Consider the following 24608-nt stretch of genomic DNA (forward strand, 5'->3'; position numbering starts at 1 on the left):
AGATATAACAAATGTCTAATTTGTAATAAGATATTGCAACTAGCTAATTTAGAATTAGATATTGCGACTATTAATTTGGAATTTGGATTTGGAATTTAGCAATCTAATTTGGAATAGATATTATAGATAATATAGAATTCTATTCTCATAACAACCATGCCAGCCTTTCAAATATTTGGAGACAATAACATGTTTCCTCCCTCAAGTCTTCTTTCCTTTAACACATCTCCAGTTCCTTTAGCTTATCTCACTCATAAAGCATAGTTTTGAGTAACCTTACCATCGCAGTCACCTTTCTATGGACGCACCATGTTGGTCATCCTCCTATGGAAACATTCCAGGTTGTTCAATAAACACAGAGTATCTACTATGTGTAGAGCTAACACTGGGCTAAGAACTAGGTGAGATATTCAGTTTCAATGTCATTTTCCTATCCTATCCTATCCTATTATATATAATTTACAAATAATGAAAAAAAATATGAAATAATATATGATGAGTACTTCAGGTAGCGTACAAAGTGTTATATTGGGGAGGGGCAGGTAGGTGGCTTAATGGATTGAGAGCCATGCCTAGAGATGGGAGGTCCTGGATTCAAATCCAGCCTCAGACACTTCCTAAGTGTTTTAAAAAATATATAATTTTAGGTGTAAGGAGAGAAAGGGCATTATTAACTGCAGGCTTCCTGGAAGAGTTGGCATTTGAGTTTGGCCTTAAAGGATAGATTCAGTATCTAGAACACTAGGGGGTGGGCATTCTAGAGGAATAATATGAGTTAGGAAAGTGCTAGACATATAGAAGACAGTAGGGCATCCAGTTTAACTGGAGCATGGGGTATGTGGAGAGAAGTAATATTGGACAAAGCTAGAAAGACAAAATTATGGCACTTTGTGAAACTGGCCCCTAGGCAATTGAGTTTGAGTATCACTCAATATGTCATAAAAAAAAACAAAACTCTTGAAGGATTTTCAGCAAAGGAATGAGGTGACTAGATCTGTGTTTAAAGATTCCTCCAACTGTGGTAGGATGAATAAATTAGATGGGAGACAGATAAAAGGTGGTGAGACTCGTTATATAGTTATTATAAAAATCCAGGTAGGTGGGACTAAGGAAATATATGTGGCAGTGGAGTAAAGGGGAATGATATGGATATTGTGGAAGTAGAATTGCCCTAGATTGTTAGATAGATGTGAGGAAAAGGGAAGAGTCAAAAATAACAAACAAGGTTTTGAATGTGGTTGCTTTGGTAAATAACGGTGAGACTAATGAAATAATTGTAACTCACATTTATATAGTGCTTTGAAGTTCACAGTTTACCTCTGTGTATCAACACATTTGATTCTCACAACCCTGTGATAGGAGGAAGCTAAGGTAAGAGTTAAGTAACTTACCCAATCACTCAGCCAGTAAGGATCTAAGGCAGGATTCAACCTCGGATCTTCTTGAACTCAGGTCTATCATTCTATCCAATATCCTACCTGGTGGAATAGGTTTGGAGAGAAATAGAAGGAGCTAAAGGTCCAGCTTGAGGAGCTTGAGGGACTGATGAATCCTCCAGGCACCTGTCAGTATCCCTCCTAAAATGTGACACCAAAACTGAACATAATCAAAAAGATTAATGCCCCATCCTTTTCTGGCATGATTCTTTATTACAAGCAGCCTAAATGAAAGCTTTGAGTTTATAGTTGATTAAATCCTCATGTCTTTTTTTCCATATTAACTACTATCTAATCATGTCTCTCTCATTTTACAATTGTGTTGTTAATTAAAAACAAACAAACCAACCTAAATGCATAGCTTTACTTTTTCCCTATTAAATTTCACCTTATTAGATATAGCCATGATTCTAGTCAATCATGATCTTTTTCTGATCCTGATTGTGTCAACTAAGATGTCAACTTGTCCTCCCAGCTCAGCTATGTGAAATATGCAAATTTGATAAGAAGTTATGATTTTATCTAAGTCACTGATAAAATGTTCATCAGAACAGGGCCAATGGCAGCCTCTTATGTTTCTAAACTAAACAACTCCCTCCCGGTTGATAACCAGTACTCTTTTGGGTCAGCCATCTCTAAAGCCACCCAAGTCCACCAGGATTTAAAGAGAGACTGAAATGTGTTGTTTAAGGCTAGGCACTCTAAGTCTATCATATTTCCCTTAGAAAGCATGTCAAAAGGGGAAATGAGGTTAGTATGTCTCAGACTTGTTCCTAGAGAACCTCTCCTAGTTCCAGGACCTTTTCTTGGTTCTCACAAACCTTCCCTTTGTTCATCTTTTTGAGAATTTTGCTAGGGTTCTATGTCTAGCTCTCTGGTCTATAATTTGTGGATTCTACCTTTTTCTTCTCTTAAGAAATAAAAACTCCATTCCCCCATTTCCATCCCAGTGGCACTTTATTAGTTGTGGTTCAGCACTGAAAAATCAGCAGTAGTGGTTCAGCAATTAAAACTGTGTGCTTTTTTATTTTTAAATTTTGTTGATGTTTTATTTTTATATTATAAACATTTATAGATTACTCCCACTTTTTGAGAGGTCTCTTGTAACAAAACAAAGTAGTTTAGTAAAGCTAATACTACAGTGGCCTCATCTGAAAATTCATATACATTTCACATCTATAGTATCCTTCTCATTCTCTATTTTAAAAAAATCCTTACCTTCTATCTTAGTATCACTTCTAAGACAAAAGAATCATAACGGCTAAGCAATCTGAGTTAAGTGACTTGTCCAGGGTCACATAACTAGGAAGTGTCTGGGGTCAGATTTGAATCTCGGTCCTCCCAACTTTAGGCCCAGTGCTCTCTATACTATGATACCTAGCTGCCCCCTCATTCTTTATTTTAAAAAATGAACATTAATCTATTTTCCCACCCTCCCAGTTCTACCGCACTGGAAAAAGGAAAACAAAATAATTTTCTTATAACAAATATGAATATTCAAACAAAACAAATTTCCTCAGTTGCTATATACATATATATGTGTATGTGCAGAAATATTTACATACATGTATATGTGTGTACAGCAAGTTGTATATATATACATACATACACACAAACAAACATAAATGCCTCATTCCGCACCCAAAATCCACCCCCTTTCTATAATTGAAAGTAAGAGTTCATCACGGGTCTTCTGGAATCATGAGTGGTCATTGTATTGATCTGAGTTCTTTACAGCTTTCAAAGTTGTTTCTTCTCATTTCACTCGCTATCATTTTATAAAAGGACTCAATTGTTCATTTTTATGACATTGTTGTTATTGTACAACTCACTCCGGTTCTGCTTGCTTCACTCAACATCACTTCCTTTAGATATTTCCATGTCTTTTTGAAAATCATCTATTTCCTCACTTTTTAAGAGCAGAAGAGCATTTCCACTACGTTCATTGCTAGTTGTTTTAGTAGCAAAGAACTGCTACTGTGTGCTTGATTTTCTAAGGTCTCAGCATTAGAGTAGCTTTGCCTGCTTTCCCAGTTGTTTTCTCCTTTGATGGTAAATGTCATTGTTGTCCTGTCCACATTTTATCAGCTTTTGTCCGTGATATCTGACTCGGCAGTTATATCTGAGTACTTTTCTTTCTTCTCTCCTTTTTGGTCACTTTTAACAAATCTCCAGTCAAAAGTATTCTTCCTGGTACTCATGAGCTGGCCAAGAGACCCACAATCCTTTATTTTGACCTCCAAAATCTAGTGTGCAGAGCCAAATCCTCTTTTCTGTTCTAAAACCTGCACTTTTAATTTAAAGCAGTTAAGGAAAGAAAAAAAGAAGGTTCTTCTTTTGACACCCCACTTGCAAGGTCAAGCTCCCAGAGATGACAGGAGTAAATGAAATTAAAGGCATACATAGAGGGGTTGGACATCAGCAAAGGAAGGACCACATCTACTGCAACATCTATTGCATCCCACAAAAGTAGAAGCAATGGGTGGAAATATATTGAAGTATACTAAGACTGATGGGATCTGGGTGTCCTTAGGAGGTAGTAAAAATAGAGGCAGGGGAGTAAGGTGCTTCTGTGGTTGTGGATCTTCCCAGATCTTCCAACATCCCAGCAAGATTGGGTACTGGTCAGTTGGAGCCCTGGAAGCAAAGTAGCCCTGAAGGATTCTGTGTATCTTAGGTCCAAGAGAGGGGAATGAAAGAGTAAAGGGCAGCTCAGCACTGCTATTCTAGAATGGTACAAAAGGCACATAAATATATATATATATATATATATATATATATATATGGAAATATTTTGGAATGAGATTTGGGTTAGAAAAGGTTGACTCCTTTCAAAGATAACTAAGGAGAAAGAAATAAAAAAAAAGCCTCACCCATATACTCGTCCTAGAAATGTTTAATCTGAGATGGACACAGAATCACAAGACAATATAAACTATTTCTTTCATAGCAGGACTACTAACTACTACATATACATGTGAATGTATATAATACATAGTATACAAAGGCCTTGTCTTTTTTTTCCAGTTGTGTCCAACCCTCTGTGATCCTATTTGGGGTTTTCTTGGCAGAGATATTAGAGTAATTTGTCATTTCCTTCTCCAGCTCATTTTTTTTTTTGGTAAAATAAAATATCTTTATTAAACTTAAAAAACAAAACCAAAANGGTCATTGTATTGCTGCTGGTACAGAGGTCCATTACATTCAATTTTACCACAGTATATCAGTCTCTGTGTATAGAGTTCTTCTGGCTCTGCTCCTTTCGCTCTGCATCAGTTCCCAGAGGTCTCTCCAGTTCGCCTGGAACTTCTCCAGTTTATTATTCCTTTTAGCACAATAGTATTCCATCACCCGCATATACCACAGTTTGTTCAGCCATTCCCCAATTGAAGGACATACCCTCCTTTTCCAATTTGTTGCCACCACAAAAAGCGCAGCTATGAATATTTTCGTACAAGTCTGTTTATCTATGATCTCTTTGGGGTACAAACCCAGCAATGGTATGGCTGGATCAAAGGGAATCCAGCTCATTTTACAAATGAGAAACTGAGGCAAATATAAGTGACTTGTCTAGGGTCACACAGATAATAAGTGTCTGAGGCTGGATTTGAACTCAGGAAGACTCATCTTTCTGATTCCAGTTCTGGCACTCTGTCCACTGTGCCACCTAGCTGCCACTGACCTTAAAACTTAGACCAAGGGGAGAGGAAATACTGGTTCAGTTTTACTTTGAATCAGATGGTTTCCAAGATCCCTTCCAACTCTGAGATGCTGTGGTCCTCAGTACCGAGGCAAAGTTCCATAGGAATGTCCTCCCATTAACAAGGGAGCCATCGGCCATTAGATAGAATTCATGCTATCTAACATCTTTCTAGTTTATTTTTTTGCTTACAACCAGCAGGACTTTGCTTGGCATTTTCCTTCCATTTCCAAAGGCCTTGCCCCCTATTTTACTCTGGTTGTAGTCTTTCTCCCTCCTCTTCTGCCACCTCCTCAACTCAATGGTCTATCGATTCCTCTCCTTTCTGCCCTCTACTCCTCTTTCTCTTCCTTCTGCCTGTCTGTCTTCTACCCCCACCCTCAACCCCCACCCCCAATCCAACATATTCCAATACACACACTCCTGTGCCTGCTGATTGGTATCTGTTAATTAATGTCGCCTGAGGCCTCTCTCCTCTTCAGTGGCCTGATAAGGAAAATTGGATGTCCCATCCCTGGATTCTCCATTATTGCCTCCCACCTCCCCTGGCAACTATGGGCATGCACACATCCTCTCGCCCTAACAGCATTGTGATAAACACATAATCACCTGCCCCTCTCCTTGCTACTGCATCTTTGGCTGAGATAACACATATATCAAAACCCAATGCATGGTCAGTCAATATAGCAATCATCAGCTCTTTTGTTAATTGCTGACTTGATAAAAAGGAACATCAAATGATCGTTGAAGACCTGGGCTCCACAGACTGAGCTGCAGGCACAAGGATGCTTAGACCAGGGGGATGCTGAGGAGGCTCTATAATTCACTCCCTGAGTGTGAGGCTCTGCTACGAGAAGGTTGAGCAAAGGAATGCTAGAAAGCAGCGTGATGTGGTTGATAGAGCATTGGAACTGAAGTCAGAAGACCTGGGATTAAGTCCTACATGACCCTAAGTAATCCATCTATCAAGTCACCTTTGAAGTACCTCAGTTTCCTCATCTGTCAAGTGAAGGTGGTTGGCCTCTAAAGGTGCTTTCCAGCTCTAACCTTCTGCAATTCCCTTTTAGGGAAAAAGAAAATGGAAAAGAAAAGGTCCATTTATAGAAAAAGTCCATTTATAGAAGAGGGTTAGTGGCAGGCCAGGGTAGAGGGCACAGAGAGGTATGGGATAAAAATAGCTGAAGGGAAGAGCCAAAGACACTTGAAAGGAAAAAGTCTGCAAATACCCTTGTGAAAATCCAAAATTTAACTTCTTTAGAAGCAACTAGAGGATAAGCAAGGTCAATTGTGTCTAATTGGCATTTGCAGTGACCAGCACTTTTGGACAATGAGGCAGTATAGTGGATAGACTGCTGACCTTGGGGTGTGTGTGTGGGGGTACCTAAGACTCTAAAGGCATGACCCTGGGCAAGTCATTTAAACCTCTGCCTGCCTCAGTTTCCTTATCTGTGAAATGGAGATTTTTTTTCCTACCTTCCACCTATAAATTGGAAATTTAATCTTACCTCCCAGGATTTTTGTAAGGATGAAAAAAAAGATAATACTTGTAAAGTAATTCTAAATATTTGTAAAGCACTATAGAAATGTTGACTAGCATCATCATTATTATTATTAAGAGAGAGGAATTGGGGGCAGTGGAGAATATAGGCAAGACCAGTGATGGGCAAACTTTTTAAAGAGGGGGCCAAAGGAAAGGAAATGCTCATCAGTTAGTCTGTTTCTAAGGCAAATCTTTCGAAGTTTCATTGCATTGTATCCTACTTATTGTATTCATCAGATTAGGAATAATGTCATGCTGGATAGAACATTTCAGGGGGCCACATCTGGCCCACGGGCCTTAGTTTGCCCATCACTGGCATAGATTATCTTCCACAATTCATGGATCATCAAAGAATCCTAACATGAATTATATTTGGTATTGGCCAATGTTTTATGAAATATTTTGGCCCCAGATGTTCTCTTCCTAATTTTGTCTTGCCAAGGTTAATATTCAAAGGAACTTGCATCTTCTGAGCGCACTGCAAATGGGAGAAAACTCAGAGGTGGGGGATTGGGGAACCAAGGGTAGCAGTCTTAAAGTCTTAGCCCTGGAGGAATCTTGCCTCAGATTTAGTCCGTCAGTAGACTGATGATACATATAATCCTAGATTTATAAAATAAGATGCATATTCAGGCCAAATTGAAAATATTGTATTCATTAGTCAGATTAAATCATAGAATGCCAAAAGTTCAGAGAGATTTGGGGGTAATCTTCTATCAAGTCATCTTCTAGATCAGTGATTCCCAAAGTGGGCGCTCCCACCCCCTGGTGGGTGCTGCAGCAATCCAGGGAGGTGGTGATGGCCACATTTTTTTTTGTATTACATTCTATTCTGAGTTCAATAAATAGTTTCATAATTTCCAGGAGGCGCTAAGTAATATTTTTTCTGGAAAAGGGGCAGTAGGCCAAAAAAGTTTGGGAACCATTGTTCTAGATGAAGAAATCAAGACCTTGAGGAATGAAATAACATACCAAGGTCATGCAGCAAGGGTGTGACAAAGTGAAAATGAAATTCATTTCAATTAAACAAACATTTGTCAAACACAGAAAGGATGTCTCTCCTAAACTAGACCAGAACTCAGTTCTCTTTGATTCCAAGCCTAAAGTAGAACCAGTATTTATATTCAGAAGAATATTGTCTATTCTTCCCAAAATGAAGGACTTAATCACTTTGCCATCCCTTAATCATCTCAATTACTTTCTCCCTTTTTGTCCCATTTCACTTGTGTCCTTTTTATCCCTGAAGACCTTTAGTATTTATTTTTTCCAAAGATTTTATTTTCCCAATTACATGCAATAACAATTTTCAACATACATTTTCTGAAATTGTAAGATCCCAATTGTCTCCCTTCTTTCCTCCCTCCCAGAGATGGTAAACAATTTGATCTGGATTATAATGCAAAACATACCTCCATATTGGTCATTGTTGTAAGAGAATATTCACATAAAACCAAAACTCCAAAATAATATGGTAAATAACCCAATTTGGAAGATAGTATGTTTTGATCTTCATCTGATTCCCAACAGTTTTTTTCTCTGGAAATGGATAGCATTCTTGGTCATAAGTTCTTCAGAATCATTTGAGTGTACTTTTAAATCCACCCATGACCACAGAACCCACAGCCTCAACTTCAAAAAATCAATCCACCAACATCTATGTGCCAGATACTGTACTAGATGATGGGGATGTGAAGACCAAAACAAAAAAGGACCTGCCCTCAAGGAACTTACATTCTATTGGTGGAGCAACATGCACATAAAACCTCTCTGATTAGGTTCAAATCTGGCCCAAGACCCTTCCTAGCTTTGTGACCCTGGACAAGTCACTTAACCCCTATTGCCTAGTCCCTACCACTCTTTTTGCCTTAAAACCAATACACAGTATTGATTCTAAGATGGAAAGCAAGGGTTTAAAAAAAAAAACCAAGTGGGGTCATGAAGACACAAGTGAAATCAACTGAACAACAACACTGCTCTAAACATAGGGGCCAGTATATGCAAAGCACAGAGATAGGAAATAGAATGCATGAAGAACAGCAATTGGCTCAGTTTGGCTGAAACATAGACTCTATGAAGGTGAGCAGCAATGTGTTTTAAGTCTGGAAAGAGGGTCCATGGAAGACAGATTGGAGAGAGGAAAGGCTTGAGAAAGGCAGAAAAATTAGGAAGCTATTGCAATGGACCAGAAGAAAGGTGATGAGAACCTGAACAGGATAGTATGTGTGAAGGGAGAGAATAGGATGGAGAGGAGAGCTATTTTGAGGGTAGAACTGACAATATGATGACTGGTTGGATATGGTGGGAAGGGTGAATGAGAATGAAGAAGAGAAGTGGTACCAAGGGTTCAAGATCGAGTGAAAGAATAGTGGTACCATTAAGAGAAATTGGGAATTTAATCCACCTCCAGAGAAAGAACTGTTGGAGTCAGATGGATACAGATCAAAGCATATTATTTTTCATTTATTTTTTGTTTTTTATGTATTTATGGTTTTTTCATTTTTTAAATTTTCATTTATTATGTTTTTATTAATTATATATTTTTTATTTTCATTTATTTATGGTCTTATTCAGTTTTGTATAAGTGTGTTCTTACAATGAGGACTAATATGGAAGTGTGTTTTGCATGATAATAAAAATAAAATTTTAAAAAAGAAATTGGGAATTTAGGAAGAAGGTAGAGTATTTTTTATTGAGAAGGGGAGAGGGTGTGTTTTGTTTTAGACCAGCTGCATTTAGTTTTAAGGAATTTTTCAGTTTCCAATTTAAATGATGAATGGCTTGAAAAAGTCTCATAAAGTGAGATCTATATCATAGATATAGAGTAGGAAGGGAACTTAAGGCCATCTTGTCCAAATCCCTTCATTTTATAGATGAGGAAACTGAGGCTTAGGGAGTTTAAGTAATTTGCCCATCATCACACAGGTAGTGACAGAGACAGTATTTGAACTCGGGTTCAACAATTGAAAGTTCAGTACTTTTTCTACTGTATCATGATATACATTCAACAGAAATGAAATTCCACAGAAAAGTCTTAGAAATAAGTCAGATGAAAGCATCTAAGCACTGCCTCAGCGTGCTCTGATAGATTGGGAAATGAAGGCTACCCACGGGAAGGAAAAATCCACAGGAAGAAGCAATGCGATTATTGAAATCTTCCAAATCTATAAGTTTAGGGTTGGATGCCTTCTACTCAAACATGCCTAACATATTCTTCCCATGATGTTAGCACTTGCAAATGTTCTTCCAGCAGTAATGAACATCAGTAGAATCTGAGAATAGGAACTGGGTAGAGATGGTCAGAGACAGAAGAACTTTCATCTAGAAGAGACCCTTAAAATCATCTAATCCGACCTCTTCTTTATTTTATTATCTATTCTTTATCTTTTTATCTTTTCTTTTTTCCCCTCAATTCCATGTAAAAACAATTTTTTACCTTTTGGGGCTTTAAAAATTTTTTGGGCCAAATTCTACCCCATCTTCCTTTTCTCCCCTCCCTGCATCAGAAAACAATCAGAGGAGGATTTTACATGTGCAGTCACATAAAACATTTTTCCATATTAGTCATTTTGTTGAAGAGAACTGGAACAAAAAAAATGAAGAAAGTGAAATATAGTATGTTTCAATCTGCATTCAGACTCTGTCAGTTCTCTTTCGGAAGGCTGATGACATTTTATATTGAACCCTTCCTTGGGGATTGTCTTGGATCGCTGTATTGCTACGAATAACTGTCATTCACACTTGCTCATCATACAATATTGCTGTTACTGTGTACAATGTTCTGGTTCTGCTCACTTTACTTTGTACCAGTTCATGTAGGTCTTTCCAGATTTTTCTGACATTATCCTTCTCATCATTTCTTACAGCACAATAGTATTCCTTTACTAGCTACCACAACTTGTTTAGCCATTTCGCAGTTGATGGACATCCCTTCAATTTCCAATTCTTTGCTACCACAAAAAGGGCTGCTATAAATATTTTTGAACAAATTGGGTCTTCCCCCACTTTTATAAATCCCTTTGGGAAACAGACCTAGTTGTGGTATTGCTAACTCAAAGGATATGCACAATTTTAAAGCCCTTTAGGCATAGTTCAAAATTGCTCTCCAGAATGGTTGGATAATTTCATAACTCCACTAACAGCACATTAATGTCCCAATCCCAACCACACTCCCTCCAACATTTATCATTTTCCTTTTCTGTTGTATTATCCAATCTGATAGATCTGAGGTGGTACCTCAGAGTTGTTTTAATTTGCATTTCTTTAATTAAGAGTGATTTATAGCATTTTTTCATATGACTGTAGATAACCTTGATTTCTTCAACTGAAAACTGCCTGTTCATATTCTTTGACCATTTATCAATTGGGGAATGATTTGTATTCTTGTGAATTTGACTCAGTTCTCTATATATTTAAAAAATGAGGCATTTATCAGAGATACTTGCTATAAAAATTTCTTCCCAGCTTTTTGCCATTTTTCTAATTTTGGTTGAATTTTGTTTGTGCAAAACCTTTTTAATTTAATGTAATACAAATCATCTATCTAACATCTTGTAATGCTCTCTATCTCTTATTTTGTGATAAATTAATCATTTATCCATAGATTTGACAAGTAAACTATTTTGTGCTCCCTTAATTTGCTTATGGTTGCATCCTTTATGTCTAAATCTTGTACCCATTTTGACTTTATCTTGGTATACAGTGTGAGATCCAATATCTTCTCTTTATAGGTTAGGGAAATAGAGGCTCAGTGAGGTTATGTCTTGCCCAAGGTTAATAAGGGACAAAGAATGGCTTTGAACCCCTAGATTCTTTGACTGTAAATCCAGTGCATTGCTACTATATCATGCTGCCTCCTAATCTGTATCATCTCCATTTTGCAATACTAAAGAGGTGGAATGACCAATATCCTCTAAGTGTCAGAGATGACACTTAAATTCAGGTTTTCTTCATCGTACTGATTCACACAGAATCTAGGAGGTAAAAGGGTCCTCAATGACCGTCAAGTTGAGCCTATATTTGAAAAAGAGTCTCTTCTATAACATGACCAATGAGGAAGGATCTACCTCCCCAGGCAGCTCATCCCACTTTTAGATAGCTTTCACTGTTGGAACTTTTTCTCCTTGAATCAAGTTTAATTTGCCTCTTTGCAATTTCCACCCATTCATTACTTCTGATTTTGCCTACATCCAATACTTCTGCTTTTCATACCATGGTAGGCTTTTTGACAGCTGGCTGGCACTACCCTCCCCTTTACCTCCCTAGAAAAGCATTGGCTGCCTTAGAGACCACCAGGCAAATACTCCTCTCCCTAGCTTTTCCTTACCTTAATTTGACCAGGCTTTTGTCTTTTGTCTTTCTTACTCTTCTAAACCAGGATTCTCAAACCTCTCTCTGGGAGACCAGATGAGCCTGCTGCAGAGTGCCTGGATGGAGATTCTCATCCTGGGCATTGTGTACCGCTCCTTACCCTATGATGACAAATTGGTGTATGCTGAAGACTACATCATGGACGAGGAGCATTCCCGACTCACGGGACTGCTAGAACTCTACTTGGCCATCCTGCAGTTGGTCCGCAGGTACAAGAAACTCAAGGTAGAGAAAGAAGAGTTTGTGACCCTCAAGGCCCTTGCCCTCGCCAACTCAGGTAATGGTCCATGTTACGTTTGCATGAGCCAGGGAGATCCTTATGACAGAGGCAACTGGAGGAGATGGGCAGCATTATCAGCAAGTAGTTTAGAAAAGAGCTCTTGGGTCATGGAATCTTGAGTTTCTGAGTGAACCTGACAGGCTAGGCTATCAGCAATGACTCAAGTCAAAAAGAAAGTAAGGAGAGGGAGGAATAGAATTGACTAGCAAGGATTATGGTGGCATAACCATAGGGGAAGCTGGAGAAGATGAGTAACATAATTAACTTAGTGGTTAGAATAGAGCTCGTGGATTCTGGAATCCTGAGTTCCTGAGTGAACTAGACAGGCCAAGCTACCAATAATGACTAAAGACAGGAGAAGGAAAGATGAAGGAGGAGTGGAATCAACCAGCAAGGACTACGAAGATATAATGGTAGAACATAGTCAACTTTCTACTAAGGGTAGGGAAGACAAAATAATAATTATTATAGTTCATTGATTTAGGACATGATAATTTACCAAGTACTTTTCTCGCAATAACCTTGTGAAGTAGATATAATAGGAATTACTACTATTATCCTTATTGTACATATGAGGAAAATGAGACAGCTTATTTTCCCCATGGTCACATTGCTAGTAAGTGGCAGAATCCAGACTTGAACCCAGATTTTCTGCTACCTAGTTAAGAAAATGTTATCCATATTACACTCTGTACCAGAATGTATGATGACTTTTTGGTAGGTGGTAGATTTACCATCCTAATTATTTTGCTTAGTGTAGCATTAAAACAACTTTGCATCTCATTTCCCGAGAATACTCAAGCAGAAAGCTAGACAACTGAGTGGGAAGAGGAAAGATATAGCTGCCAAGAACTTACTGAGCACTCTGGTCAACTAGCAGTTTAAAAGACAACCAATCAGATCACATCATCCAAGTTGAAAGGAGGTCTCAGAACACAGTCCTGGGTTCATACCTGGGCAGGGACTCCTTCTTCAACATCCTCCCCAACCTCTCTGAAACTTTTAATACCATTGACCAAATCTACTTCTTGATCAACTCTATCCTCTTGCCTTCCATGATTCTACCCCCATTTGTTTTGCTTACTTATCTGAATACTCTGTTTGGTCTATTTTAGTCTCCTGGCTTATGATCAGTTTCCTACTTCCAACAAAAGGTTCCACTCCCTTATTTCATGCCTTTCCTTAAAGATAAAAAGAACATCTGCTTTTGGACAGTTGTCATTCTTAGCTTCTCTTCCATAAAAGTCTAATGCATACATAGACACATTAAGAGTTTTACTCTAGTGAGAAGAAACAAATCAGGTGGAAAAGGTTCTCACTTAGCAGAAATAGCCTTTAGATTACACCCGAACCCAGCAATAAATCCAAAATTTTTTCTATCCCCTCTTTTGTGAAAAGCACAAATAGCTTTGATATAAGGTAGAACGTAAGACTGCTAGATTAATCTCTATAAGAACAGAGATCATATCTGCTTAAACTTTGTATCTCCCCCAAAGCCTGGTGTAGGTCCGTACGTAAATGTTTTTGAATGAATAAATAAATGAAAATGCAATGAAGGAGGTTCACGTTATGTGATCTCAATGGACCCTTACTGCTGTATGGCAATTCTATTGTTCTTCCATGATTAGCTTTTTGTTTTACAATCTCTAAAGAAGCTTCGGAAACTTCTATCTCTTCAAGCTCCCTGCATCTCCAACCCCCCTTCTCTTTCATCAAATGTCCCCAACAACCACTTTACTGAGAAAATCAAGGCCATATATCACAAATTCCTTTATCTTCCCTAGTCCATAGTTCAGTGGATAGAATGATGGTTTTGAAGTTAGAAAGAACTGAGTTCAGTTTGACTTCAGATACTAATAGCTTTGTAATTCTGGGTACTTAACTTTCTGCCTCAGTTTCCTCAACTGTAAAAGTGGGGATAATAATAGCACTCACCTCCTAGAGTTGTTGTGAAGATCAAATGAGCTAATATTTGTAGTGTAGCACCTAATATATAGCAATCACTTAATATATGCTTGTTTTCTTCAACCCCAACTCCTTCTTTGAGGAAGAAGTGGACTTTTTTTTAAAGGTTATTGTTAGTTTAATCCTATCCTCCCTCTCTTTTCTTAGCAAGCATCCCATCCTGTCTTGTCTCATCTTCATCACCTCTCTGCTTTTTTCCTTACTCCCTACAGGTATCTTCAACTCTTCTCCAGTCCTTAACCTTTGCTCAACCCTGCCATCTCTTTCACAGTTACGTTCCTAGAAAGTTATCTACTCTTATTTCCTCTAATTCTTCTCTATTAATTCATTTTTCTTCCCTTATAATCAAGGCTCTGCTTTGAAACTCTTCTCTCCAAGGTCACCAATAATCTCTTAATTGCCAGGACCAAAGACCCTTTTATCATATGTATTCTCCCTGACTTCTGCAACTTCTGATTTTATCGTTAAGTCATTTTCAGTTGTGTTTGACTACATGACTGCTAGAATTTTCTTGGTAGAAATACTTGAATAATTTGCCATTTCCTTCTCCAGCTCATTTGACAGATAAGGAAACTGAGGCAAATGGGATTAAGTGACTTGCCCAGGTTTGCACAGCTAGTAAGTGTCTAAGGTCACACTCTATCCACTGTACCTGCAACTTTTGATACTGCTGACCAAACTCTACTCCTTGACAAACTCTCTCCTCTTGACTTTGATGATACTGTATCCCCTTCTGCTTTGCTTACCTATATTACCACTCTTCTTAGTCTGATTTATCATGAGTTTCTTCTTCACTTAACCTGGCTGACTTTAAGCTTCTTTTAAGGGCCTTTTTCTCACTCTATATTCTTTCCTTTAGTGATCTCATCAGCTTTGATGAGTTCAGTTATCATCTCTACACAGATGACTTTCAAATTTATAGATCCAGCCCTAATTTTTTTCCTCTCATATTCAAGCTCAGTATTGCCAATTGCCTACTGGATATATCCATCTGAATATCCCAAATAATTGCATCTCAAACATGCCCCCAAATAATTCATCATCTTCCTTCTCAAAACTATATTTCTTCTAAATTTCTTTCTAAATTTTTATTGATGGTGCAACCTCCCCTGCAGTTACTCAAACTAAATAAGGTAATATTTATAAAATGCTTAGCTCAGTGCCTGATGCATAATAGATATTTAATAAATGCTTCCTCTCTTCTCTTCCTTTCCCTTCCTTTTCCTTCCTTTCTCTTTCCTTTCTCTTTCCCTTTCCTTTTCCTTTTCCTTTCCCTTTCCCTTTCCTTCAGAGTCATCCTCTACTCTTTGTTCTTCATTGCCTCAATCCTCCAACCTCATCCAAATAATAACTAAGTTATCTTAATTCTACTTCTACAACATTAACACCTCTAACCTTTTCTTCTCTTCCATGACCCCTACCCCATTTGATCTCTCATCATCTCTTGCCTAGACCATTTTAATAGCTTCCTAACTCATCTACTTGACTCCAGTCTCTCCCCTCTACAATGCATCTTTCACATAACTCACTGCCAAAGAAATTTCCTAAGATATAAATCTATCACCCTCTTGCTCGAAATCCTTCAGTGATTCCCTATTGCTTTTAGAATAAAATCATCAGAAAATAAATATTTATTAATTGCCTATGTGCCAGGCACAATATTAAGCACTGGATATTGTGCCTGATGTTTAAGGCTCTCCATAGAATGGCTCCTACTTAACTTTCCAGCTTCATTTCATATTGCTCTTCATTATGAACCCTACTTACCAGTCAAAGTGGGCAACTAGTTGTTCCCTGAACTTGTTATTCCATCTCCAGTTCTGTGTAGTTGTGAAAGCTGTTCCCCATACCTGAAATGTACTCCCTTTCCATCATTTCCCTTCTGAGTTCTTATCTTTCTTTAAAGATTTACCTCCAGTGTCACCTTCTTATGAAGTCTTTTCTGAACTCCCTCCTTCCCAGTTTTTACTTCTTTTTTCCACTCAAATTACTTTGTATTTTTAATCTATGTACATATTGTATCCCAGTTGTTACTTCTCTTTTCCTCCTCAACTTACTTGATAATTACATAGATTTCTCTCTCTCTCTCTCTCTCTCTCTCTCTCTCTCTCTCTCTCTCTCTCCCTCTCTCTCTCAATTTCTCTTTCTTTTTCTCTCAGTCTCTCTCCATTTTTCTCCCTCATTCTCTTTCTCTTTTCCTCTCAGTATCTTTTTTCTCTCATTTTTTCCCTCAATCTCTCTATGCATAATATATATTTATACACACATATGTTACACCCTTCCCTAATAGAGTGTAATCTCTAAAAACCCTTTTCTTCATTTTATTCCAGTAACAAATCTACATATAAATTTCCCATGGTTACATGATTCATGTTGTCTCCCTCCCCTATTCCCTCCCCACTTCCAAAGTTGACCAGCAATTCCACCAGGTTATAAACATATTATCTAGAGTGTAATTTTCTTGAGCATAGCCTCCTACCTTTATTTTGTCTTTGTATCCTGTTTTAGAGCTTGCACATAGTCAACTTCTTTTTTTTAACCCTTAACTTCTGTGTATTGGCTCCTAGGTGGAAGAGTGGTAAGAATGGGCAATGGGGGTCAAATGACTTGCCCAGGGTCACACAGCTGGGAAGTGTCTGAGGCCAGATTTGAACCTAGGACTTCCCGTCTCTAGGCCTGGCTCTCAATCCATTGAGCTACCCAGCTACCCCCCTCTTTTTTATATTATAAATGTAAAACACCCTTCGAAGTCAGCTTTGAATAAATATTTGATTAACTGAATTGAAAGTGCTGATCAAAGATGGCAGAAGGGAGCCATAATTTTGAGTTTAGAGTAGTCTGAGCTGGGAAGAGAAACTAGGGAAGCCTTCATAGCTTCAGTGATGTTAAGACCGTTGGAGTTGGAATGCAGATGAAAGCATACCATACCATTGTTTATTTGGGTTTATGTTTTGGGGTTTTGGTTTCATATAATTGTTCACTTATAAAAAATGAGCAGTATGGAAATATATTTTGTATGAAAATATACGCATAACAAAGATTGTATTGCTTGCCAGCTCTAGAAGGGGAAAAGGAAGGGAGGGAGGGAGGGAGACAAGTTTGATCATGTAACTTCAGTAAACTTATGTGGGAATTTGTTATTACATGTTATTGGCAAAAAAAATATTTAAAACATTCTAAAAGGCTGATAGCATTTCCATATGTATTGAGGGGTCAAGAGAGCATTTCTTATAGCAAATTAGAATAAACAAAGGCATAGAGGTGTCTCAGAAAATATTTTCAGTAGATGATGAATATTCAGGTAAGAAATTCCCTTTCTCTGGTGTGTGTGGGGAAATGTCTACTTTAGTTGGAGATTATCAAATACAAAATGAAAATACATATAAAAATAAAACAAAGGAAGGATAAAAATGATGAGTATTTGCCAGTTTGACTGGAATGTCTGATATGTATTATGGGAAAGGAATGGGAGATAGCATTGGAAAAGCTGATTGGTGCTAGATTATAAAGGGCTTTAGATTTGGATTTTAGCAACAGGAATCATTAAATAATTTTCCCAATGGGAGTGATGGGATTAGAACTCGGCTCTAGGATGATTAATCTCACCACAACGTATTTGGAGCACTCAGGGACTAGGGGCAGAATGGCAGATCAGGATAAGCTATTGAAGAGGTAATGAGGACCTGCACTACTTGAGTTAGTAATAGTAGAAAAGACTATTATATAGTCTTTTAGTTAGTAATTATTACTAAAATTACTAAAAATACTAACTATTAGTTAGTAATAGTAGAAAAGACAAATATTATGGAATTAGAATTAGCAGGGCAGTGCAGACCATCAATGCCCTCCTTGCTTTGTCCTGGTTCATTGAGGGAGATATTTGAGCTTGTTTCTTTAGGACGGGAGATGTGGGTAGAGGATAGTGCTGGGTTCCACGATAGCTATTGTGGCCAAGGATCCCCTGGGAACTCTGCTGGCCTCTGTTCGCCCTGCACCACTGCAGTCCCAAAGTTCCCTGACAGCAGTAAAAATTCATAGTCATTGATTTTGTAATTAACAGTTTATCAATGCCATCAATACAGACTTGCTGATGGATTGCAAAGAAATTAATCCTGCAAAGTATTTTTTTAAGACAGCTGCCAATTTAATTCTGCTTTTGGTGGGGAGGGTGGAGAGGATGGAGAAAAGAAAGGTAGACAGAGACTGTAGACAATCTGTATGGTTACTTGGTCACTTGCTGGCACTATTCCAAATAGCCTCTGGTCAGTTGTAATAGAGATCTCTTTATTACCTTCCAAGAGAACAAGAATGGAAGGATGCATGCAATCTACCACATGACAAAGGCTGACCACTCACCAGTTGCTAGATAACACTTCTTGACCTACACAAAGATGACAGGGCCAGTAACACTCAACTCAGAAAATGGCATGTTTTTGTTCACTATTCGGTCCTATCTGATTCTTTGGGACCCCATGGACCATAGCATGCCTCCAATATCTATGAAATTCTGCCCAAGCTCATATTTGTTGCTTCCACAATTCTATTTTTCCATCCCATCCTCTGCCATCCCATTCTCCTTTTGCCTTCAGTCCTTCCCAACCTGAGTCTTTTCCAGTGAGTCCTGTCTTCCAAAGTATTTAAGCATCAGCATTTGACCTGCCAGTGAATAGTATGCATTCATTTCTTGAAGTACTGACAAACTAGATCTCCTTGCTTTTCAGGGGACTCTCAGAAGTCTTCTCCAGCACCACAATTCCAGGCCAGATAATCAACAGTCCTGCCTCTCCTCAGGAAAGCAAGATACTACAAGAATTTGAGGATAAAGTGGTAGCATGTAATTCTCTTAGTCATCTCTTCCCCTGCATACCCCACCTCCAAAGTCAGAAGCAGAAGTTTAGATTAATAACACATTTTTTTTAACTCTTACCTTCTTTCTTAGAATCAATACTGAATGTTGACTCCAAGACAGAAGAATGGTAAGGGCTAGCTGGGGTTCAAGTATCTTTCCAGGGTCACACAGCTAGGAAGTGTCTGAGATCACATTTGAACCCAGGACCTCCCATCTTACAGGCCTGTCTCTCTATCTACTGAGCCACCTAGTTGCCCTGTTAATAATAGACTTTAATGGGGTTGGTAGAGAGTGGCCCACTACTTCCTGAGGCTCATTCTATTTTGGGATACCTATAATTCCTAGAAGGTCTTTCCTTCCATGAAACCCAAATCTTCCCCCTTGCAACTATTACCCATTGATCCTAGTTCCTTCCTCTGCAACCAAAAAGGTCAGATCTAATCCCTCTTCCACACAATTACCCTTCAAATATTTAAAGATGGAGATCATGACCCACTTTAATCTTTTCTTCTGCAGGCTAAATATTTCCAGTTCTTTCAACTGACCTTCCTACATCATGCACTCAAAACACTTAACCATTCCAACTGCCCTCCTCCAAATTTGCTCCAGTTCATTGAATCTTTCACCATATTTGTGTTTGAATCTAGCTAGATTCTCAAGAAATTGCTACTCTTTTTTTTTTTAAAGAAACCTCAAAGTTGGGGGTGGCTTTCCGGCTTCACTTTCTCTTCCCTTGGCTCATTCCAATAATCCAACCTCAGTCAGTTCCACTGTCATGTTCTCCAGTACCTTTGTGCTCCCGAGTAGGGGTAAGATGATAGAGATATTGGGAGTATTTATTCATTCGTTCAGTATTAATTAAACGTCCACGATATAGAAGACCCTGTACTCAATGTGATGGAGAATACAAAGATGAAAATGATGAAGTCTCTGTCTTAAGAAACTTAACCATCTAGTGAATTTTAGAAGGACAGATACTAGGACCATTGATTAGTATCAGAAGGATATTTAATTTCTTCAGAAATGAAAATATATACTTTGAAAATCCACATGTTTACAGCCCAGTTCTTTATATCACAGCATGAGATCTGGCCAGCTATAATTTTTTTAAACCCTTACCTTCTGTCTTAGAATCGCTATTATGTATTGGCTCCAAGGCAGAAGAGTGGTAAGGGATAGGCAATAAGGGTTAAGTGACTTGCCCAGGGTCACCCAGCTAGGAAATGTCTGAATCCAAATTTGAACCCAGGACCTCCCATCTCTAGGCCTGGCTCTCAATCCACTGAGCCACCCAGCTGCAACCTATACATTTTTTTTAATGTAAATTTCTGTATTTCAAAAAGAAAAGCCCAGATATTCCCTGCCTGTCTCTCTCCCTACCTCCCTTCACTTAAAAGTTTTCCCTTCTGTAACTCCTATACCTCTGCAGGCTTATGCCTGAGAAACCCTCTGAGAAACGCTAGCAAGGCATAAGGCAGATTGAAGGCTATCTATAGGGTCAAAGAGAGAGAAACCACAAACTGATGAGCTGTCCAATCAGAGGTTAAAAAAAAAAAAAAGGACTAGTTCCAGTTAGTGTTGGGACAGCAGTGGTTCCTTCCCCACACTTCCCGTCTCTCTTCCACTCTAAGATTTAGCTCAGCCCCTAGGACTGGCTGTCCAGCCAGGTAAGCACCCAAGTGTTCCTTTGCCACAAAATGATGTGTGTAAAGCTTTTAGCACAGTGCCTGGCACACAGTAGGTGCTCAATAAATGTTAATTTCCTTCCCTTGCTCCACAAAAGTGGATCATCAACAACATCTGAGAATGTGGATAATCGACCACATCCAAGAATGCCAACACCAGCTACAACTGGCTTTGACCAATGTTTTATGAAACATTTTGGCAGCATTCGCATTTTATCTTGCCAGAGTATTCTACTCCTTGGGGAAGCAGAAGAGGGACATCCCAGGCAGCCAGTCTGATTCTAGTTTCATTCACCTTCCGTGAATCTCTTGCCTTCTATACCATTTCTGATACGTGTGAACAGATGGATATATGTGTACATACAGACAGCCATATGATGTTTGCATGTATATTTATATGTTGTATATCTACATGTCATCTCCACTCATATAATGTAAGGTCCTTGGGGAATTTACATTTCATTATTTCATTTTGCCTTTGGATTCCCTGACCTTAAGAACTGTGCCTTACACGTAATAAATTAAATAAGTGCTTAATAAATGTTTGCTGACTGTTTGAGGTATTAATGAACTTCACAGCATGTGTTCTGAGATATTATTATAATAATAGCTAGCACTTACATAGTACTTTAAGGTTTGTAAAGAGCTTTAGAAATATTTCACTTTATCATAACAACTCTGAGACTTGGGTACTATTATTATCCTTATCTTACAGATGAAGTAACTGAGGCACATAGCGCTTAAGTGGCTTGTCCAGGTTCACACGGGTAGTAACTGAGGCTGGATTGGATCTTAGGTCTTCCTGATCCCAGGTCCAGAGATCTATCCACTGTACCACCTGGCTGCCTCAAGAAAATAGTGGTAAGAGATAGAGAGGCAGAAAGAAGCAAAGTTGGTGTCATCTACAAAGCATCCACAAAGCAGGGTAGAAACCAGACATGACCCAAATGAACAAGCATTTAATTTCCTACTATATGCAAAGAACTCTCCCAGGAACTGGGCATACTAAGACCAACCTCCAAAAAGTCCCTGACTGCAAAGAGTTTGCCTACATTTCTCTGAGGGGACCTAGAGATGTCGAATGTTAATTTTTTTTGTTGTTGTTCAGTCATTTCCCCACTTGGCATTTTCTTGGCTAAGGCACTGGAGCGGATTGCCATGTCCTTCTCTTCCTCGTTTTACAGATGAGGAAACTGAGGCAAACAGGGTTAGGCAACTTGCCCAGTGTCATACAGCTAATGTCTAAGGTCAGATTTGAATTCTGGAAGATGAGTCTTCCCATTTTCTATATACCATGCCACCTAACTGTCAATTCTTGCTTTCTTATTGTTTTTTAAACCCTTACCTCCATGGAGACTGATACACTGTGGTACAATCAAACATAACGGACTTCTCTACTAGCAGCAATGCAAGAATCCAGAGCAAGGCTGAGGGACTTATGAGAAAGAAAACTAGCCACATTCAGAGGAAGAACTGTGGGAGGAGAAACACAGAAGAAAAACAACTGCTTGAACATATGGGCTGATGGGATATTATTGGGGATGTAGACACTAAGCGATAACTCTAGTCCAACTATCAATAATATGGAATTAGGTCCTGATCAATGATATATGTAAAACCCAGTAGAATTGTGCCTCAGCTAAGGGAGGATAGGGGAGATTGAGGGAGAGAGAAAGAACATGAAATATGTAACTAAGAGAAAATATTCAAAATAAAAACATAATTTAAAAAAACCCTTACCTCTGATCTTATTATCAGTTCTAAGACAGAAGAGCTATAAGGGCTAGGCAATCAGGGACCCACAGTTAGGCTCAATGCCAATTCCTCCTGTGCCTTAATGATTAAATTGAGTGAAGAACCTCAGTGGTGGAGGAAAAGGGAATACAGGCAATTGGAGTCAGACCTGTGTGGGATTTCCTATGGGGGTTCCAAAGCTCCATACTCAGGAGAATGATAAGGACTTAAAAAAAGAGATAAGGTGGTATAAAGAGAAGATAATTGAATTAGGTGTTGGGCAGCTTCGAGTTTGTTGTCTGATTTAACATGAACTTGCCGTGTCAACTTGGCCGATCTCTTTTCCCTGTCTACCAGGCCTCAGTTGTCCCAGCTGTAAAAGGAAGAACTTGGACCAGGTGACCACCAGGGAAGGACTCTTCTAGCTCATACATCCCACATCCCTAAAGGCCTTTCAGGCTCAAACATCCTATGATTCTACTATTTCCTTGCAAGGGAGCTTTCCCTTTCCATAAGTCACCTCTCTCTCTTTCTCATTGGCCTTTCTCTTTCTCCCAGATTCCATGCACATAGAGGACATAGAGGCTGTGCAGAAGCTCCAGGACCTGCTCCATGAGGCCCTCCAGGACTACGAGCTGAGCCAACGCCACGAGGAGCCTCGAAGGGCAGGCAAGCTGCTGCTGACCTTGCCCCTGCTGCGGCAGACGGCCGCCAAGGCCGTCCAACACTTCTACAGCATCAAACTGCAGGGCAAGGTGCCCATGCACAAACTCTTCCTAGAAATGCTGGAGGCAAAGGTCTGACGGCCCTGGCGCCCACTCCTAGCAAACACACAGACTCCAGCCCACAGACAGACGTGGGGAGGGAGGGAAAAATCAATCCCGCAGCCACTGGCTTTTACCTTCAAATCATTTATTATGGCTAAGAGCAAAACCGGAAGAAGTCATTTACCATCTGTCCATCTGTCTGTATGCAGAATCACATGTACAATGGGGAGTGGGGATCTGGGGGGTGGGAGGGGGCGGGCTGGGGTGGAAGAGGGGCTCTTTGGTTCATTTGTGATCTGGATTATTTTTTTCCTTTTTGGTTGTGCTTCTTCCTTCTTGGTAGGCAGCCCTAAGGCCCCTGTCAAGGCTAATTCCTGGTAGGAGATAGTAGATCCCTAGAGGAAGCACCAAAGCTAGCACCCGCAATCAGAAAGCAGTGTGTATGTACACTGCTCAATTCCCACCCCACTCGCCTTGCCCTTCCATTGCCCAGGGAGGTACCAGTTTTCAGATGATGTTGGGCAGGAAGGAAGACAAGAATTCTGGGGGAAATTATCCAGGAGGGTTGAGGCAAGGGGAGGAGGGTCAAGGGGAACTTGTTTTTCAGAGAGAGCAGGAGGCTTTGTTCAATCTGCAGCCTCTGTACTGTCAGTGGGGGCATTGACTGGAGGGTCAGAGATGCTCACGGGACATTGGTCTTCTAACTTCCCCGGGGTCCTAGCCCTTTTTTTCACTTTTGTTCCAGGTTGCCATCTCTTCTTACCCACTTAGCATCACAATTCTCTGCTGGCTAGGAAAGACTAGAAGGCGCATACCTATATAACCAGTTGAGCATACCCAGAGATCAGTACTAAGACCCCACTGATGAAAGAGTCACAGCCAGTACTAATGTGTTCTCTAACATATCTCTGTCCTTCCAGCTGATTTCCTCACCTCCTTTCCCAACATACAATTTCCTTCTCCTTTTCCCCAGGATTTCTCCTTGGCTATGACATACCTTCTCACCTCAGCTTGCTTGGCTGAGGTGATGTGAGCATCCGTAACAGAAACCGAGGAAAACATTTCAATATGAAAAAACAAACAAACAACTGGATTAGGAGGGAGGGAAGCAGAGCATCGGATTAGAAAGGAGAGTTCTAGACAGGAATGCAAAACCCAGAAAATGTGTTCCAGCATATAGTCTCTGCATAGCACCCTTAGAATTTGCCCCAGATTAATATTAAGGCCATGGTTGGGGGAGTAGGAGAAGGTGTCTCAATCGTGGTAGGTCAAAGTGGCAAGGAAG

At 39.3% G+C, this 24608-nt stretch overlaps 1 protein-coding gene across 3 annotated transcripts in view; it reads left to right on the top strand.

The window, feature by feature from the left end:
* ESRRB (estrogen related receptor beta) overlaps window positions 1-23465 on the top strand; it is a 76883-nt gene extending 53418 nt beyond the window's left edge. For all 3 annotated transcript variants that reach the window (XM_044662098.1, XM_044662096.1, XM_044662097.1), the window contains 2 exons: window positions 12051-12320; window positions 23115-23465. In XM_044662098.1, coding sequence (XP_044518033.1) covers window positions 12051-12320; window positions 23115-23359 — 515 coding nt within the window. In that variant the 3' untranslated portion in view covers window positions 23360-23465. The remainder of the gene's footprint in view (window positions 1-12050; window positions 12321-23114) is intronic.
* The last annotated feature ends 1143 nt before the right edge of the window (window positions 23466-24608 follow it).

This window comes from Gracilinanus agilis, chromosome 2 (assembly GCF_016433145.1).
Source record: "Gracilinanus agilis isolate LMUSP501 chromosome 2, AgileGrace, whole genome shotgun sequence".
Lineage (NCBI taxonomy): Eukaryota > Metazoa > Chordata > Mammalia > Didelphimorphia > Didelphidae > Gracilinanus > Gracilinanus agilis.